The 19841-nt window shown below is 39.4% G+C and overlaps 2 protein-coding genes across 2 annotated transcripts; one reads left to right on the top strand and one right to left on the bottom strand.

The window, feature by feature from the left end:
• Positions 1-201: 201 nt before the first annotated feature.
• LOC139721706 (uncharacterized) lies at positions 202-5863 on the bottom strand. The gene is made up of 5 exons (XM_071633035.1): positions 5364-5863; positions 4420-4551; positions 3203-3396; positions 2372-2587; positions 202-1385 (listed from the first exon to the last, which is right to left on the bottom strand). The coding sequence occupies exons 1-5, from the start codon at positions 5488-5490 to the stop codon at positions 1257-1259; spliced, it is 798 nt and encodes a 265-aa protein (XP_071489136.1). The 5' UTR covers positions 5491-5863; the 3' UTR covers positions 202-1256.
• A 1053-nt stretch (positions 5864-6916) lies between these two features.
• On the top strand, positions 6917-16310 carry LOC139721682 (amyloid-beta A4 precursor protein-binding family A member 2-like; the record flags this gene model as incomplete). Its single annotated transcript, XM_071633011.1, has 6 exons — positions 6917-7015; positions 9330-9509; positions 11546-11758; positions 12597-12716; positions 14447-14587; positions 15491-16310. Coding segments are annotated over 6 exons (825 nt in total), but the record flags the coding sequence as incomplete, so codon positions are not given.
• Between the last annotated feature and the right edge of the window lie 3531 nt (positions 16311-19841).

The raw sequence follows: 19841 nt of genomic DNA, 5'->3' as shown, positions 1-19841 counted from the left end.
ACGGGCCTTCATACTTCTTCAATGTATACTCAATAAGCTTGGAACCAATTCCCAAAGTACTGAGAAAGAAATGTTTGCACACTCGTTCCCTTTGTGATGTGAGCGGGAGATGGTATTTGTACATGTGACGCACTCGCTTCTGACTTTTTCTCTTTTTTCTAGGTATTGCTTTGGACCGAGAAATATGGTGATGAATAAAATCTCGCTGACGGGTGTAGGAGCCCGTTTTCCAGTAATCCTCGAACAATGTTTTCCTGTCTTCATCAGAGAACTTAGAGAAGCACTTATGGGGACATTTTGTGTTACACTTCTTTCCTATCTTTCTGGCAGGGATTGTTTTATTACGTACAACATATTCCTCTCCCCGATTACGTTTTCTTGACTGCTGTCTTTTCTTCCATTCTTCTGGATTCCGTTTTCTCTTCCTCCCACGTTTCTGAAATAGAAAATAACACATGATTAACTCTTTCTTTCTCCTTGCTACAAGTAGCACACAGAATGTAAAAAGGAAATTTGTTTCATAAGTTTATTGTAAAAAAGTGGGAATATACTGAAGGTTCAAAAATAATCCACAGAAACATGTCAATATGCAAGTGAAAAGTCAATATTAGATATGGGCCATGTTTCGTGAATACAAAGGTACTGTCCTACACTGAACCGTTTAGCGTCTAAAAACGTATGCGTTTTTCAGCGAGTTTACAGACGTAAATTAGAGGTCGAAAAAACGGCACGAGGCAGTTCTCATATTAGTTTCCCTAAAATTCTGCAACAGTAAGTAATAATGATAATAATGATTGATGAGATTTGTAATGCGGCAAATCCACTCTGTAGAATGCTCCACGCGAAAATAGAAGAGTAAGATAGAAAGTAAATTATTAATACAAGGCATGGGTAATCAAAAGGTAGCATTAAAGAAGTGAGTTTTAAACTACTTTTAAAGGACTCTGATGAAGAGCAAAGTTTATCTAACTAAAAGGAGATTATTCCATACAGTGGAACCAGTCTGATCCTTGTGTGCCCCAAGTTGTAGCGAATTTTGGAATTTAGAATTTAGAAACTAAATTTCTGGCGCGTTTGCAATGGACTTGATTGTAAGCTATTGCAAGTCTGTAATTGAACTACAGTACATAACCCGTGTATGAAGAGCCAATCACACTTTCCGAAATAAGCAGTTACTAAGTGTAGATAATGATTTGACAGAGATTTTTGTTGTTGAAATACTGCTCATATTATCATAATTCATGACACCTTTTATATCATATAATCACCTCAGACTGACTGTCTTGAACCTCGTGCATGTTATCTTCATGTTGGGTATGCTGACCCTCTTGATGCTCGAGGGAGTCACGGTCACCTTGATCTTGCTCCGTCTCATTTATTTCATCCTTCGAGTGATATATGGAGACAAGAAGCCAATGTAAGAGCATTATCTGAATATCTAACTGGACTCAGTAAAACAAAAAGAAACAGAGAATACAAAAAGGGGGTTAAATTTTTAGCAAAGTTTTCATTAGCCTTTCAAAAGCTTTGAAGGTGCCTGTGATGACATGTTAATAGTTTTAACTGAAAGCCCATGCTGTCTTCAGGGAACTATGTTATAAATTCACAAATCTATGAATTAAGAATAAAAAATATCGCTTTTATTCAAAACACGGGAAGAGGCTGCTATCGTTCTGCCTGGCTAAATTTGAAGGAGCTTAGTCAATTGCCGTTATGCCATCAGGAGAAATAAGCAAAATGCTAGTACAAGCACAATTGATATGATTGTTTTAATAAGTTTGTGATTTAGAGGACTTATTGATAAGGAGAGCCTTAAAGACATTATGTCCCTTTTGCATTGAATTTGTGTATACAATTGGTGTAAAACAATAAGGTATATAATGAAGAAGACACTGTTACAAAAACCTTTGTGTAGTTTTTAGACCTGTAGGGTCTTCATTTGTGAAGTACAAACTACCGTTATAATTTGAATTTATTTTTTCGAACCTCGAAAAAATATATTAGTCTCTGACACAGTCCTTTTTAATTACTTTTTACAAAATATTGAATAATGTCTTCTATAATGTACATTATGTTCATAATGTGTTTTGTAATTTAAATTACACACAGATAACTATTATTTCAAGAAACAAAACTTCCAAGTGTCTGAGCAAGACTATCTCTCATGCACTGTTTACGTGCATTATTTGAATTTTACATGATTTAACTATTTCACATTTTGAATATACAACCTGCCCACCATGCTCTAGGGTTTACAGATGTTTGGATGGTTTTCTGCTGATCTGCAAAAAGGACGATATGTCTTTAATTGTGTGATTGCTTGTTGTCACACTGATTTATATTTGAAAGAGAAGAAAAAAATCCGTATTACCTTCTGCTGTTCAGCATCATCAAGGTTAAGTGAGACCTCCGGGTCTGGCTGCTCACGGTCGCTTCGCTCTCGCTCGAAGTCTGCATGGTTAAGTGAGACCTCCGGATCTTGCTGCTCACGGTCTCTTCGCTCTCGCTCGAAGTCTGCATGGTTAAGTGAGACCTCTGGATCTTGCTGCTCACGGTCGCTTCGCTCTCGCTCGAAGTCTGTAACATCCTACATATATATAATTATATATATATAATATATATATATATCAGAATCAAACAGAAATTTAATTCTCATAAAGAACTAAACGCAATTTTAATTATCTATAATTAGTACGAGTCACACACAATGCATCAAAACATATCTGGTTTCAATTCCGACACTATTTCCGTTTACATGTGAACGAAGTGTTGAAGATTTCTTGTTTAGTTCTTATGCTATCTGCATTAGTTTGTTCGCAAGAAGAAATCAATATTAGAAATATTAGTTCATTTCCATTGACTTAAGTTTTTGTTTGATTTTGATTACAACATAGAAACATTAGAAATAATCATATGTTGTGGTACAGTCTCTGAAGAATTAGAATAAATATTGACTGGCAATGTTTATCACATTCAAGTTCATGTATGCATGTGTATATTGAATAACGAGCTCCAAGCTTACTGTAAGTCACCATGACAATATTTTTTATGAGAAGTTCTTGAAAATAACAATAGTATGTCAAGGTCTGTCTACTATGTCAAGTATGTGAAACCTCACGCGGAATTATTGGTGAACTGTTAGTATTTAGTTTCTTTTTGATATTTTTAAATTAAAGCTTAGACTTAACGTGCTAACTCTTACCTCCCAAGCTTTGCCATCGTGACAACTGCAAGGATCCTTTGCGACAAAATGTTCATAGCAGATCAGCTTCCAACATGTCATACATTCCTGGTAAACTTCACGAGTACATCCTCTATTACAACAGAACATAGGTAGGCCCTGTTGCAGTTCATACAACGACTCAGGAAATGCTTGACTTATATCCAAGAAAGTACCTAAAATGGAAAACAAGTTAACACTCGTTGCCGAATTCCAATCACTTTAACTTTTCATTTATATTTCCATTCAATTGATCAAATGCCTCTTTTTAGTAAAACAACTAATTACTTTGAATGATTCCAAACACATTATCAAATGTCAGTTGCCTTATTGCTCACTTGTGTTTTAAGGGGGCGTGGCTCATTTCCATTTTGGAGATGGCTTACTTCAAGTCTTCGACAACAGATTCATTTTCATGTTTTCACACTAATGAAATTATAACCTCTTCGCCCGATATGTTAGAGAGGACTTGTATGTTGTTTTATCTTACACTTTCAAATCAATATTCCCTTATGACCATGAATTAGGTAATTACGTAGAATGTGACAGCCAACATTGTTTTAACTAACTGTTACCAACTCATGGCTTAAGTAATACATAAAATTATATTTCACACAAATAATACCCCACCGTCGTTACCAAGAAAAATGGGGTAGCACTGGAAAATGACATATGCCACTTATTCATATTAATTCACTTCCAAAATTTTAATAAGATTTTGTTGTTGATATTATAACCATGTGATATTTATTTAACTGTAAGAACGTATACATGAATTCTGTATCGTGTCTGCTTTGCTATCCTGCTCCTTAATTCAGTTTCCGGACTGCATACAATAATAATTTTATTTCACTAGGGTTTGCAGACTTGACATCGAATGGATGGTCATAAATGGAATTTAACAAAATTGTAGATGAATTACCCGAACTTGTGTCGATTTTGTTTTCTTTTAAGACACATACTGTCATACAGTCCCATTTGTAAATGCAATAATATATAATTTCTATTCAAGCAACCTGACCAGTTAAATTCAAGCCATTTACATTTCTCTAATTCCCATAAACTCTGGCACATGCCCATAAAACGGCTGTGCGTTCTGCCAATAATAATTTCTTATCATATATATCCACTATTGATCTTTCATTCAGGCTATTCGCAAAGTATATGTTGGTTGACAATTCTTAATCTTAATTGAGTACCTTTTGGGGTCAATTCTGGTAGAGATGACTCATCTCCACCATCCTCGTCATTAGTATCTGTTCCCACCGCTTCCTCAATAGAGTCTCCAGAAAATTGCATGGGCTCAGTGGCCTGGTAAATGTGGTCCATTCCTTTAAAAAAATGTTACAGAAAACTCTAGCATTTAGTTCATGTTTCCTTTTCAACAAATTATGATAAAAGCAATTGGATAGGTTTCACGAAGTGCTAGCAATTTGTTATCATACGCACTGCTGCTAATTAAGGGGCTTTCACAATCGGTCATGTGATCGCTTGCGATTGCTTGCGATCCTGTACAAAGTATACTATCAAGAAATAATGGCAATAGCGATCGCACAACCAATTGTGAAAGCCCCTTTCCCCAGACAAAAGGGGTAGCCATCGAAAAATTACATGTGCCACTTATTTCCTTTCATTGTCTTTCAAAATGTGAACAATATTTTGTTGGTGATATCATAACCATGTGATATTTATTCCAACTGTAAGAACGTATACATGAATTCTTTATCGTGTCTGCTTGGCTATCTTGCTCCTTAATTCAGTTTCCAGACTCCATACAATAATCACATTTATATCACTAGGGTTTGCAGATTTGACATCGAATGGATCATCATAAATGGAATCTAACAAAATTGTAGATGAATTACCCGAACTTGTGTCAATTATATTTTCTTGTCAAGACATATACTGTCATACAGGCCTATTTGTAAATGAAATAGATATATAATTTCTATTCAAGCAGCATGACAAGTTGAATTCAAGCCATTTACATTTATCTAATTCCCGGAACTCTGGCATATGCTTGTGAAACGGTTGTGCTTCTGTCAATAATAATTTCTGAACATCGTATATCCACTCTTAATCTCTCATTCAGGCTATTCGCAAGTTATATGTTGGTTAACATTTCTTAATCTTAATTGAGTACCTTTTGGGGTCAATTCTGGTAGAGGTGACTTATCTCCACCATCCTTGTCATTGGCTGTTCCCACTGATTTCTCAATTGAGTCTTCAGAAAGTTGCATGGGCTCAGTGGCCTGGTTAATGTCATCCATTCCTTAAAAAAAAATGTTACAGAAAACTCTAGCATTTAGTTCATGTTTCCTCTTAAGTATATTATAATACAAGCAATTGGATAGGTTTGACCAAGTGCTAGTCATTTGTTATCTATTATAATTATGTCACAGGAAGACTTTAGAATACGCAGTAGAATACTATAATGAACCTGTCCCTAAAAGTATTTTAAATAATGCAGATAAATTCTCACGCTCATTTAAATTTATGTGTGTGCTAATTTATATTTATATAAACACACTTTGTTCAGTCAATTCTGCCAAGGACAGCTCGTCAGCATTACGGTAGTTGGTTATGTTCATTTTTATCATATTTCATTGACCAGAATGACTCAAATCCAGACCTGCACTTTGTTGTGATCAACATCCATGGACGAATTAAGCTAGGCAATTAACAAAATTGGTATAGTGCAATGTGTTTTAATTTTTATTTTAAATTTTCCTTTCCATACAATCAATTCTGCTAGGGGCAAGTCGTCGTCGTCGTCACCACTGTCGTCTTTGTCACTACCATGTTGTCTGGGCTGGGTTATGTGGTTCTTTCCTGAAAGAGTATGCAACAAATCACTCGAAAACAATGGCAACTTTTAGAATGTTTTCTTCCAGCAAATCATAATACAAGCAGTTCGATAGGTTTGACCAAGCTCTAGTCTTTTATCATAATTATGCTCAGGAAGACTTTAGAATACGCAGTAGAATACTATAATGAACCTGTCCCTAAAAGTATTTTAAATAATGCAGATAAATTCTCACGTTCATTTAAATTTATGTGTGTGCTAATTTATATTTATATAAACACACTTTGTTCAGTCAATTCTGCCAAGGGCAGCTCGTCAGCATTACGGTAGTTGGTTATGTTCATTTTTATCATATTTCATTGACCAGAATGACTCAAATCCAGACCTGCACTTTGTTGTGATCAACATCCATGGAAGATTTAAGCTAGGCAATTACAAATTGGTAAAGTGCAATGTGTTTTAATTTTTATTTCAAATTTTCCTTTCCATACCTGGCTTAATCAATTCTGCTAGGGGCAAGTCGTCGTCGTCGTCACCACTGTCGTCTTTGTCACTACCATGTTGTCTGGGCTGGGTTATGTGGTTCTTTCCTGAAAGAGTATGCAACAAATCACTCGAAAACAATGGCAATTTTTAGAATGTTTTCTTCCAGCAAATCATAATACAAGCAGTTCGATAGGTTTGACCAAGCTCTAGTCCTTTATCATAATTATGCTCTGGAAGAACTTCAGAATATGCAGTCAAAATAGTATAATGAACTTGTCCCTGATGTTAATGGAATTGAATATCTGTCAATGATTTTTTTTTTTTTTTTTTTTTTAAAGAGGGAAATTACAAGCACGTTACTCTCTACCACTTTACCGTAGCTGGTTTTTTTTTCTGTATATACCTCACTGGACGAGGCCATGGAGGAAAGTGGGGTGATGCTCGATGCAGAGGGTCGTCGCCAGCCCAGGAAGATCATCTGCCACGTCTTTGAGACAGAAGATGTGAGTCATACCAATCCTCCTCCTCCTCCTCCATTTCCTCTCCTTCCTCCTGTTCGCCCTTCTCCTCCTCTTCCTCCTTCTTCTCCTCTTCCTTCTCCTCCTCCTCCTCTTCTCTACCTCCTCTTCCTCCTCCTTCCTCCACCGTCCTCTCCTTCCTCCTCCTCCTCCTCTTTCTCCTCCACCTCCTCCTTCCTCCCCTCCTCTTCCTCCTTCTCTTCCTCCTCTTCGTCCTCCTCATCCCCTTCCTCCACCTCTTCCTTCTACTCTTCCTTTCCTCTTCCTCCTACTCCTCTTCCTCCTCCTTATCCCCTTCCTCCACCTCCTCCTCTTCCTCATACTTTTCCTTCTCCTCTTCTCCTCCTCCTCTTCTTCTTCCTCCTCCTCTTCTTCCTCCTCTTCCTTTCTCCGCCTCATCTTCTTCCACCACCACCTCCTCCCCCTCTACCTCCTCCTCCTCTCCTCCTCCTCCTCTTCCTCTTCCTCCTCCTCTTCCTCTTTCGCCACCTCTTGCTCCTCCATCACCTGCCCTTCCTGTTCTTCCTCTTCTTTCTCCTCTGACCATCATTACACCTGTCCTCTTTATTATGACTATTCACAAATTGTAAATAGCGGTATTATGAAGGAAGCCTCAAGTCTCAGAAATCCAGCCATCACGTTTCTCTGTCTTTAGTGATCGCCAGGGAGAGATTTTGGGTTGGAATATTTCATCATAATGTCTTCACTCAGATTAGTCTTGGGCTCAATTCAACCAATCTTGTGATACTATTATACAAAGATTCGACATGGTCTGTCAAGGTCATGAGACAAAATGTCATAGACAGGACACAATGTTGCAAAAGGAAGGGCAGTGCTAGAGGGCTATATGAGGGGCATCTCATCATTGTCACATATAACACTCACCTTGTTTTGTAATGCCTCAGCTGATTTTGTAAAATCTCACCTGAAAGTGCGCAGAGAACATTATTCTTACATATGTATATATATTTTATTTCATATATATATATATATTATTTATCAAAAGCTTACAATCTTTCCTGTTTCCTTGTAAGTGTTGTGTCTGTGCCTTGCTCAGCTGCTTACGGCTTGTGTACCAGACAATATTTGGTGGAGGGGGGGGGGGGGGGGGGGGAGGGGAGGTAGTCTTGGCAGCTAATGTCAAATACTCGGAGAGATGATAGCAAGCTGTGATAGAAATGGAGCAAGGAGCCGGTAGTGTGGCGGGACATTGAATAAACAAAGTCTAAATGCTGTGTCTACATGTATGTGATGACAAGAGCCAACAAGTGCTTTTTCCCCCCAGTATAGGAGATGTCCTTCAGCCATTATCCATGTTTTCCCCCCATCCAAGTCGAGATAGGACATCACCACAGAAAAGGGAAAAAGTGTTATTTTCTCCAAGCCTATTGATATAGCACAGCACAGCAGAGGACGTTGCCTGGGCTCTGCTGCCATCATGGCATTGGTAGCGTGTGTGTGTGCCATTCATTAAGAACCAGACGTCAGTTCCGATCGGGGGCTCGTGGCGTTGTTTGGTGCGAACTCCTGCCCAGTGGGATATTAGCGAAATAAAGGTCACCGCCACTCATGATTGCCAGTACCTGTGACTGAGCAATTTCTTGCGTGCCAAGAGATTTGAACCTGATTTTTCAAATCTTCCATCACTCAATCAAAATGAGCAAGCTGCACATTCTGATAACGGGCGTTTTAAAGATGCGTAGATAGGGTTTATTGTCAAGATTCCTGTTTGTGTTTGTTTTTCACTTTCTTGATTGCAAAAACTACTCTGATGGCAGACACTGTAATGTCCAAAGAAGACTTAACAAGGTATTGGTGAAACAAAAAGCAACACATTGACATTACACAGTATACCCTGGATTGAATGACATCCAGTGATAACACAACAGTGCCAATTGCTCTGTAGGCCACAAAGTTCTTTTAGGGTTTTTGTTTTTGTTTTTGTTTTCTCTCTCTCTGAGTTAAGCAAACAAATGTTCTAAAAATGCACAAGGCAACACACCAACAGCTCTGTCTGTTTGTAAGAGACAGGAAACAAATTTTGGCAACACCATTTGGATTTTATATTTTACTCTCTTAGAAGTAGTACTTTGCAAGTACATTCATCAAGTACAAGTAGGTCTTAGGAAATACACAAAAAGTATTCATGTCAAAAGAACTATTGCTTCGATGCACACGGTGCAGACTGTTAACTTATGAGCACTGTAACATCTCACGAATATCAGAAGTAACTCAACTTAAAACGATATAATTGAAGTGTGTTTTTTACACCTATTGCTGATTTGTCCCCCATCACCAGGCCCAGCTAATAGCTCAGACAATAGGCCAGGCCTTTGCACTGGCCTACCTGGAGTTTCTCAAGGCTAATGGCATCGAAGACCCACACGCCCAGGAGATCGACTACCATGATGTTCTCAACTCGCAGGAGATCTATGGAGACGACCTCATGCTCTTCTCCAACAAGGAGTGCGAGAAAGAGGTAAGAGCAAACGTGACAACATCATCGTTATCATCGTCGTCATCATCATCATCATCTTCATTATCACCATCATCACAATCATCAGAAGTATTATCATCATCATCTTCATTATCATCATCTTCATTATCATCATCACCATCATCATCATCATTATCATCATCACCATCATCATCATTATCATCATCATGTCTTGCAAGTGACACAATGTGTTTGGATGAGGTGTTATGAAGGCTGTCTCTAGCTCACTATCCGTCCATGACATCACCAGAACAATTCATCATCATCACCATCATCATAAGTATTATCATCATCTTCATTATCATCACCATCTTTATTATCATCATCATCTTCATTATCATCACCATCTTCATTATCATCATCATCACCTTCATCATAAGTATTATCATCATCATCTCTTGCAAGTGACACAATGTGTTTGGTTGAGGTGTTATGAAAGCTGTCTTTAGCTCACTATCCGTCCATGACGTCATCAGAACAAATCCGCAGACATGCTAGACCTCAAACTACTGTCCAGCACCTCTGTTTTAGTAACCCGTTGTGTGCTTTGAGTGCTGTTGGCACAAAAACCCCATAGTGTGTTACACACTGTATCTGGGACAGAAGGGATCAATCCCCCCCCCCCCCAAAAAAAAAAAAAAAAAAAAAAAATTCCTTGTAAATCTCTTTGAACAAAATAAATGTACTCTCTGCAGCTAAGGTATGCAACTTGAGTGCATGTCATCAAATATTACCCGTGCAATTTTACATTCTCCCCTGAATGTTCATGCTTCTAAACATGCATATCAGTTTGTATTAACTCTTTATGTGCCACGTTCGCACGTCCGACTCTGTCGACGGCGTGCCAATTTCGCATATTCTGCTCAACAAACAAAGCCGCCGAAACCGATCGATAAATCGCTAATCCCCCGGTACAATGAAAGCGTTTCTCGGGCCTTTGTTCCTCTCACTTATGGCTTGCAGTCTATGTGGTGGTTAACTATCAAGCGGTATTCCTAACTAGATTTGCGTTTACATTCTAAGTTTCTGTCATGGTTTTATGTGCAAAATTCATGCTTTCACAGTAATGTAGCAACTGGTCATTTAAAAGAAATATTGAAAATAGATTTGTCATACAATGTATATCAAAGCAATGTTTGGCATTCCTCTAACACTTTGCTCATTATTATGTACAGCTTAACAAAAATTTGAAGAAGTTATACAAATTGGAAACACAGAATTCTTTCTCAAAGCATGACTACCTTCGTATCTCAGAATAATGTGGCACATAGGGGGTTTCCACCATGGCACATAAAGAGTTAAGGCATGAAGAGAAATATTACAAGAGTTTATCGTCTGGCAGCTTCCGCCCTGTGTAATGCAGGACGTGGGAAGGACATCCCCATGTCCTAGAGAGTTTCTGTGTGACCTTCATTAGCTCATGAAAGAGTGATGAAGGATGGGGGCAGGAGTGTGAATTGGTGGAGGCAGCCATTCCATGCCAGGGAGTACCTGTAATTGCCTGCTGAATAGCCAACTGGTCAAGCGTTGAGTGGGGGAGAGGGCAGGGTGTGAAATTAGCTAATGACTCTCTCTTTACCAGCTTTCATTAATAAGCCACAAATTGCACTCTGATCCAACCAGAAGGGGAAAAATATGACGGGGGCTTGTCATTGTTGACCTTTGTAGGTGTTGTTATGACCAATAGATCATCTCTTTTCATAGGCAATTTGTTACCTTGATGGCTTTGTGTGAGAGTGGCAAAAAACAAAACACCATCAATTTTTTAATGCCATGCCATGATCTAGCAGCAACATGATTTTTTTTTAAGCTGTTGTTGTTGTTGTTGAAGACTCTATTATTATCAGAGTATTGCAGTTGTTGTTATTTTCTTTATCATTATCATTATTGCCAACGTTATCATTATCGTAATCATTATCATCATGATAATCATCATTATCATCATCATCATTATCATCATTATTATTGTCAGCATCATTATCAATGAAGACACTGGTGTTGCGTTTCTCTCCCGTTAGGTCTTGATCGAGAAGGAGCGTGGAGAGATCATGGGGATGGTGGTGGTGGAGTCAGGGTGGGGCTCCCTCATCCCCACGGTGGTGATTGCCAACATGTCTCCCTTTGGTGCCGCCGCCCGGTCGGGCAAGCTGAACATCGGCGACCAGGTGATGTCCATCAACGGCACCAGCCTTGTAGGGCTTCCACTGCAGCAGTGCCAGCAAATCATCAAGGTGAGATTCCTATAATATTCCTATAATATTCCAGGCCTTCTCCAACCCCCCCCCCCCTTACCCCCACCTTTGATTCTCCTGTTTAGGTAGCCTGTTATCATAGGCGGAGGATGCAGCTATTGTCTTTGCTGTCACGCTAAACGTGTGATGTGGCGAGACTATTGTCTTTGCTAAGGGGGCATGCTTGATGCGGCAAGACTATGAACAGCATCCACCGCCTATATCCACTTGTCTTGCTTTATTCGTTGTTTTCTTATTACATCGTATCAATGTTGAATTGGTGGCAGTTTTTCATACAAAAACTGCCACAGATTCAAAATCAGTAATAAGAAAACAACGACTACAAGTGGATATAGACAGTGGATGCTTTGCATGCATCCATTGTCGTTAGCCTTTGAGTAAATATGGCAATTCAGGGACTCTGAAATAACCAAAGAGTCATGTGACCAGGGCCCCGTTTCATACAACTTGTTATCAAGATCAAGTTTACGATAGTTGTTAAAAGCTACTGAAATCCTTGCATCTGATTGGCCAAGAGCAGATTTGTCATAGAAATGTGGCAGTTGTTTAATATTGATGACAAATTATATGAAATAGGACCCTGGCTGGTCAGTTTATATTCTCCATAGGAACCCTGACAAGATAACTTACTGGCATAAACGAGTCAGAACTTAGAGTAAGAGCAGAGTTTAGGTAGATATTGCTTTTTCTTTTCCTTTTTTTGTATTTTCTTTGGCAAGTAATTTCATGAAGGATGAGTTTTATGTGTTGATGGCATTGCCTCAATTCAGTGGTCCTAATGAATGGCATGTTATATCTCCTTGTCTCTCTGTGGCAGAGTTTAAAAAGTCAGTGTCTTGTAAAATTCAACGTGGTGTCCTGCCCACCGGTCACTCAGGTGCTCATCAAGAGGCCCGACACCAAGTACCAGCTGGGATTCAGTGTCCAGAACGGAATTGTGAGTAGCCGCTTGACCCTGGTCATTCATCTTTGCATCCGTATCATTCTGCACATCACTGAGAACAAAAAGCAAACTTGATTACTTACGTAGATATTCTCTTGTCCTTATGGAGATGAAATATAGACTTAAATATATATGCATTTTTTTTTTGGTGTTGTTTGTTTCGGTTTGTGTAATAGATGGGCAGCAGATTTTAGGTCTTACAGGTATAACGTGAGAATGATTATTTATCTGTGCAAGGGATCAACAAGTGATCTTTGAAAGTTGCTCACCGATACTCCCCATTAATCCACAACTCCAACAACCCCTGAATTTTGAACTAGCTTAAGCTTTCTGTGCAAATGAATGACAGAAATTTAGATTTCATGTCATTTTTTATAGTGTTCGTTTGATTCTTAGCAGTCTTTGTTGAAGTTGACACATTTCCTATAATGTATCCTACATAAACCTGATCAATTTGATGGTGTACAGGTAGGTAGCACACAGATACATGTAGTTGCATCTACACTTCTTTAAAGGTTACATATCCTTTTTTTTTTTCCAACATCACAATATTTTGCATTGTTGAAGAATGTCTCCCAACATTGTGTATGAAATCTCACAGTAATACACCACCAAGAATGTTTACAAAGAAATTGAAAACTAATCACCATGTCACTGAAGATATGCACCCCTTTTGTACCGGGAATAACAATTTGCATTTTTCAGGGTTTGAATAAATTTTGACTGGAAATTTATAGTATTCATTCCCCATCCATTTTAAAGAAGTTTCCAAGTTTTATTATTCTGAGGAAAGGTCTGATTTACCTACCTCTACAACTGTGCTACTCAACCTTTTTCAACGTGAGGCCCACTTTGGCTCGCTACAGATATTTTGGAGGCCCAGTAAGATTGAATACAATTTTTTTTTTATTTCTTTATTGGCTGACATTGCAGCCCACCTGCAAGAGCTTCACAGCCCATTGGTTGAAAAACAGGGCTCTGCAATATACATACAATATACCGGCTTATGAAAGGAATCTAATTTTCAGGGGACCGTTTCATGAAACTTTTTGTCAGTGATTTACACTGACAACTGTGAAAAGCTACTGAAATCCTTGCATCTGATTGGCTGATAGCAAATTTGTCGGTGAAAAGCTCCGACGAACTCGTTGATGAAACGCCCCCCCAGGGGGGCGTTTCATCAACGAGTTCGTCGGAGCTTTTCACCGACAAATTGGGGGGCGTTTCATCAACGAGTTCGTCGGAGCTTTTCACCGACAAATTTGCTATCAGCCAATCAGACGCAAGGAGCTACTGAAATCCTTGCATCTGATTGGCTGATAGCAAATTTGTCGGTGAAAACCTCCGGGGGTTTTCACCGACGAATTTGCTATCAGCCAATCAGATGCAAGGATTTACACTGACAACTGTTAAAAGCTAATGAAATTCTTGGTCTGATTGGCTGATAGCAAATTCGTCGGTGAAAACTCCGACGAACTCGTTGATGAAACGCCCCCCTGGGGGGGCGTTTCATCAACGAGTTCGTCGGAGGTTTACACCGACAAATTTGCTATCAGCCAATCAGACGCAAGGATTTCAGTAGCTTTTAACAGTTGTCGGTGTAAATCACCGACAAAAAGTTTCATGAAACACCCCCCAGGTGTGCAAAAGGGACGCACAAATTACTCTGTGCCACCTGCCTTGCTTCCCCTGTTAATTCTTTACTCCTTCTTCTCATCCCCCAGATCTGCAGTCTGATGCGTGGAGGTATTGCCGAAAGGGGCGGAGTCAGGGTGGGGCACAGGATCATCGAGATCAACGGCAGCAGCGTCGTGGCCACCGCTCACGAGAAGATCGTTGAGATGCTCTCTACTTCCGTCGGGGAGGTAAGGGACTCGTGAACTCGCTGCAAGGAGGCCCTCGCGCAGCATGCCAGCACTGACCTTTAGATCTGGGACGTGAACGCTAATACTAGAAATGTATTTAGACAGCCATTGCCATTGTCCAACCCCGGAGGCAGCGTCATTGTAGCGTTCGCGTCACAAATCTAAAGCTCGATAGTACAGTTGTGGTGGTGTCACATACGATATTTGACAGCCACAAAATTTGAAGTGCTACACTATGGTTTAGCATTTGCATCTAAAATCAGCAGCGAAAAAAATGGTATGTGAATGAGTGAAAGTTCCATATCATTGTCAAATAGCAACAGAAAAGGAAGGAAAGTGAAGTGAACCTTGAGATTTAACGTAGGAAGGATGTTTTGACTTTGATAATGCGAGACAACATAACTTGATAAAATTGGTATTGGTACCCATGAAAGATTTTCACAAAGTAAATCAGGGCGTTGTTGTGGCACTTATCATAATAAACCCCGGGCTTGATATTGTTTAGCTTCCAGAGCCCCCAAAATTTAGCTGCCGCATCTTATGCCGAAGTCTTTTTCATCTGTAATGATAATTCAGAATTCATGTTATTTTACTTAATAATAGAAGGCATGTAAATTCAGTCAGCAGTTTGGTGTGGTAAAATTCCCTGTGAAATATGATTAGAGAGATTGAAAGAGGCAACAAGTGTGCTTTTTTTTTTTCAACCAGCACAAGTTTTCTCCCAACAAAGTTGGTCTGCCTGCCTACTTGAGATCTGTAGATGCTGTCTGCCTTTGGGAAGGCAGATCACCTGTCAAGTGATAGCAAAAGATGTACATTGTTAGGACAAACTGAGAGAGATGAACATGTCATTAACCAGATCACAATATTTTTGTCCTGTTTTGCATCAAATTTGACATCCAGATCCGTATGAAGACCATGCCCCTCTCCATGTACAAGCTGCTAACGGGACAGGAGCAACCAGTCTACATATGAGCGCTGGGAGTGATGAAGCCGCGGCAACTGAACTCAACAACATCCACTCCGAGGATTTTGGAGACGACTATCCGTATGATTTGATTGACATGTCTCGATAAGATCGCATCCGATCTGGACCAAAGCAGCATGCCCAGATGATAATAATAAACAAATGTACGGGTGGCATGGCTGACACTAGATTGACAGTGGATGGAAATATTGAATTCAAGGACAAGAATTTCATTAAACTTTACTGTAAGAATATGGAGTTAATGCTGAACTGGTGCAAGAATCAATGGTCCAAGCTTGCAGCAGTTTTGTGTTTTTGTTCATATGGCATATTCAACTCTTGATTGTAGACTTTTTAGGGAGGAAAAAAAAAAGAAGAAGAAGAAAAGATATTTGGATGTGCAACACTGGATTAAACAATTGCGTTTTGCAGACACATTGTAAAAAGGCATATGTAAAAGGAAGTGCAGATGTTTAGGAGTTTGTAGGAGCCAAACCTCAAGAGAGTACTAATGCTGCGGCAAAACGTTGGAGTTGGAGCATCCCGCAAATCCAAGCATCCCAAGCTTTTGTAGGCGGCTCGAGTCGACGGAGCAGCTTCCAGGTTGAGGAGGGATCGTATGTCGCTTTAAAGGGACGCGGCGTAAACCAAAGACGATGATGGAGAGGAGTGAGCAAATAGCAGCTCGCACGTGAGGCTCAACTTCAAAGCTTGAGGCCTAGATTGGCAACGGAAAGATAGAAAGAGAGAGATGAGAGAGAGAGAGAGAGAGAGAGAGATGAGAGAACAAGAGAAGATGAGCGGGTTAAAGGATGATCATGTTGGAATAGACCAGTGAAAGCCAAAGACGTCAGGGAGTCCCCCTGCAAGGAAAAACAGGGAGGACGACCAAAAGACTGGTGGGTGTTAGAAGGAAGGGCGGCAGCTGCTCGCATTGAACCTGGTACCCACGCTGCAGCCAAGGAATCAATAAGAGCCGGAGGAAAATGTAATTACCACGGCAACGGCTTGCCAACAGTGTAAGAAGACCAGGCAGGCGCCATGGTGGGACCCAAGGGCGTGGAAATGTGTTCAGACGTAAGGAAAGACAAATCTTGCAGTACTTGTGTTGTCACTTCTAGAGAAAAATTAATGTGTATCCTATATTAGGGGATCAAACGGCAAAAAAAAAAAGAAAAGAAAAAGGAGAAAAAAAGAAGATGAATATAAAATGATTAGGAGTTGAGGTTTTCAGCTTCTGAGCAGGTGTGGCATTTCCTAAGCTGAAAAATTACAATGGAATCTGTACTTTTTCTGTGAATGGAGTGTTTGTATCGAGGCCTTTTACTGTAGATATCTGTTCTAGAGAGAATTGTGAAGATTGTCATATGTATTGCTTCAGCTTGGAGGAGACTGATTTAAAGTGTGTTTGAAAATATCCAGAAACTAATTAAGAGAGAGAGAGAGAGAGAAAGAAAGAGAGAGAGAGAGAGAGAGAGAGATACATACATAGACAAAGAGAGAAATGAAAAATATAGCAGAAAGTAGAAGTGGAAGAGAAATATAGCTCTAATGTACATGCAAGTAACTGTGTGTTTGTCCATGTCGTGTTAACATCTTTAATTACAGTCCTTTCTAGATGCGACAGACCGACTAACCATTACGCAGGCAGCATCGAGAGACATTCCCGGCTGCTTGGTAGGGAAAGGAGTGTTTGGGATCGTAGGAGGAGCCATTGGAAGTGGGTTCATGGTTTCTAGGAGGGGGTGGGGGCATAGCAGGTCAATCATCAACTTCAAATTCCTAAACTTCTGGTCCAAGATTGGACACTGCAAAGTGTATAGCATAAATAGGTCTTTATTGTTATGGCCTTTTAAAATTGTGTGTGTTTGTCTGTGTGTTTGTCTGTGTGTTTGTGTGTGTTTGCATTTGTAAACACCTTCAGATATGATTTGTTTCTGGAGCATACATTTAATGGCTATGAAGATATTCCGGTGGTGGATGTCTTACAGATGTAGGTCTACTGAATAGACGCTTCCTAAAAATGCACTCAAAATGGGTTCATGTTTGTACGGAAAATGGGACGTCACAGTGTAAGGGTGGAAATTTTACTACAAATGCGTGCAGCGCATGGTCCCAGAATAAATGCATTGCCTCTGGGTCCCTTGGTGAGCAGTAACAAAAAATGGGCATCAGAACCGATAGGTCCGTGTCTGAAGGCCTTTACAAGTGCATTTGTGTGCTGGTATGTGTGTGTGTGTGTGTGTGTATAATTGTGACCTGAGTAAAAGAGGTGAAGGGACATTTGATGACATTACAGTAAAAGGTCAGATGTTGCATCCATATATAGATATCTTTCTCTTTGTCAAAATATGCATCTTTGAATTTTGATGTGCTGCACTTGATGATGCTAAGAAGGACAAATTTCCTGGACATTAGCTTTGGAAAACAATGGGTTGCTCCACACAAGTTTCGTAGCTCTTCATTCAGTAATGTGATGATTATTTTCCTGGGTTTCTCACATTACACTGGAGCTAAATGATAAATGAGGAGAGTTTCTGTCTGTTTGTGGTGGTTACATGAGTAATCTCCGTTACATTCTCAGTGAATGATCATCTCTTGCTTCCAAAGAATCATTGATTTCCTGCTGTGTGATTGTGGTAGGTTGCTTCCGCACTCACACAGATACTGTATACGCCGAATATTTCGCGAGGTTTTTATTTTCGCGAATGTCGCGAGATGGGTGCTATTCGCGAAATTAAAGACACGCGAAAAATATTGACTCTGATCCCAATGTGAATGATACGTACGCGTGTACATTTCTCCGTGCAGTACAGGACTCCACGATGGCAAATTTAACCACTCGCTAAATCGTCGGGAATTCCCGATTTGCGAAAAACTTGCGAAATATATGGCGTATACAGTAAACCGTAAATGTTTTGGTGTCCGTCATAGGTATTGTGTCATCTATTCGCTGCGTTTTTGTGCAGCATTTTAGAGCAAAAAAAAAAAAAAGCATGAACGTTATTTTTTCGAGTCGGTTGTGGCGACTCTGTGCGTGGCCATCCTAATTTCACATGTGACCCCTCTGTGACCTTCAAAGTTTTTGAGGACATCTGTTGAGAATATACAATGAATGAGCGGTCCACGCAAGATATACGGTAACCCACGCCCTTATAAGAAGTTGTGAAAATGTCTGATATATGTTTATTTTATCTAACTAGTTTTGAAGGTCACTAACAACAACAGGCACACTTGATTAGAATGTATTCTAAACTAAAACCATTTACATCTGAAAAGGCCTTCTTTGATCACAAATGCAGCATTTCCATGTATTTTGTTTGCAATTGGCCAGCCAGCATAAGAAAGTAAAAAGATATAAGATTCTGTGCCCATATAGACCCTGTAGTCTCCGAGGAAAGTGTTTGAGCTCTATTGTACGACAAAACTAAAAAGTTTCAACTGAATAGTCAAATCAGCAATTGTTTGCTGGCTTTACGACTGACCATATATATATATATACATTTTTAAAATTTTGTGTGAAAGTTTCGTATTTGGGAGTGAGGGATTGTATGTTTGCCTGTATGTTTATTTTATAGTCATGATCATTTCTTATTGTATTGATGAATGTGAGAATAATACAATGTCCTTTAAAAGTCTTTTGTTATTAAAGTCATTCACCTCCATTTCCAAACACAGAATACCGAAGATTCCAAGCCACTTTTTTTTTTCCTTCAAATTATTGTTCAGTGTTGTTTATAGTGCTCCATTTGAAGCGATCACATCTTGCTGGTGTATTCAAAATTGCTGCCTACTGGAACTCGTGTTTATGTCCAGTCAAAGACCAGTTCACCGTTCATGATTTTTACAGTGCATACTCCTTAGAGGAGCAGACAATGTGATGTGATTGAAATGAAGATATAATCCTATTCAAACTTTCTATGTTTCACTCTTCCTGTACGACGTACTAGCGACTCTGATTCCGTGTTTTGCCCATGTTGATTTGAGACTAAAATGGTGCTTATGTACATGACAATTGATATTTAAATGTAAATTTCAGCTAGAATAGAAAGGGGAAAACTTGAGAAAGTAACAAGAGAGTCTTGCAGATTTCTATCATTTTCTTTTTTTTCCATGATAGTTATGACATGTACTCTGTAGAACTCTGTTTCTTTTTTGTTTGTTTTGTCAGCACTTACTAACTATAAGTGAAATCATTTCTTATGATGTACAAATTTGTATATGAAATTCATTTAGCATCGTGCTGCTGTGTCGATGCAAAGCTAGCATACAGTGCTTCGGATAATA

This window comes from Diadema antillarum, unplaced genomic scaffold (genome assembly GCF_040938485.1).
Source record: "Diadema antillarum isolate AM-2024a unplaced genomic scaffold, OU_Dant_1.0 scf00000147, whole genome shotgun sequence".
Classification (NCBI taxonomy): domain Eukaryota; kingdom Metazoa; phylum Echinodermata; class Echinoidea; order Diadematoida; family Diadematidae; genus Diadema; species Diadema antillarum.
This window is presented reverse-complemented; position numbering and strand designations above follow the sequence as displayed.

Coding starts and splice junctions, on each gene's coding strand:
- LOC139721706 (XM_071633035.1), bottom strand. CDS start 5,490: ATGGATGACATTAACCAGGCCACTGAGCCCATGCAACTTTCTGAAGAC. Junction 3,397..4,419: donor ACCAGAATTGACCCCAAAAG/GTACTCAATTAA, acceptor TTTCCATTTTAG/GTACTTTCTTGGATATAAGT. Junction 2,588..3,202: donor ACGATGGCAAAGCTTGGGAG/GTAAGAGTTAGC, acceptor ATATATATGTAG/GATGTTACAGACTTCGAGCG.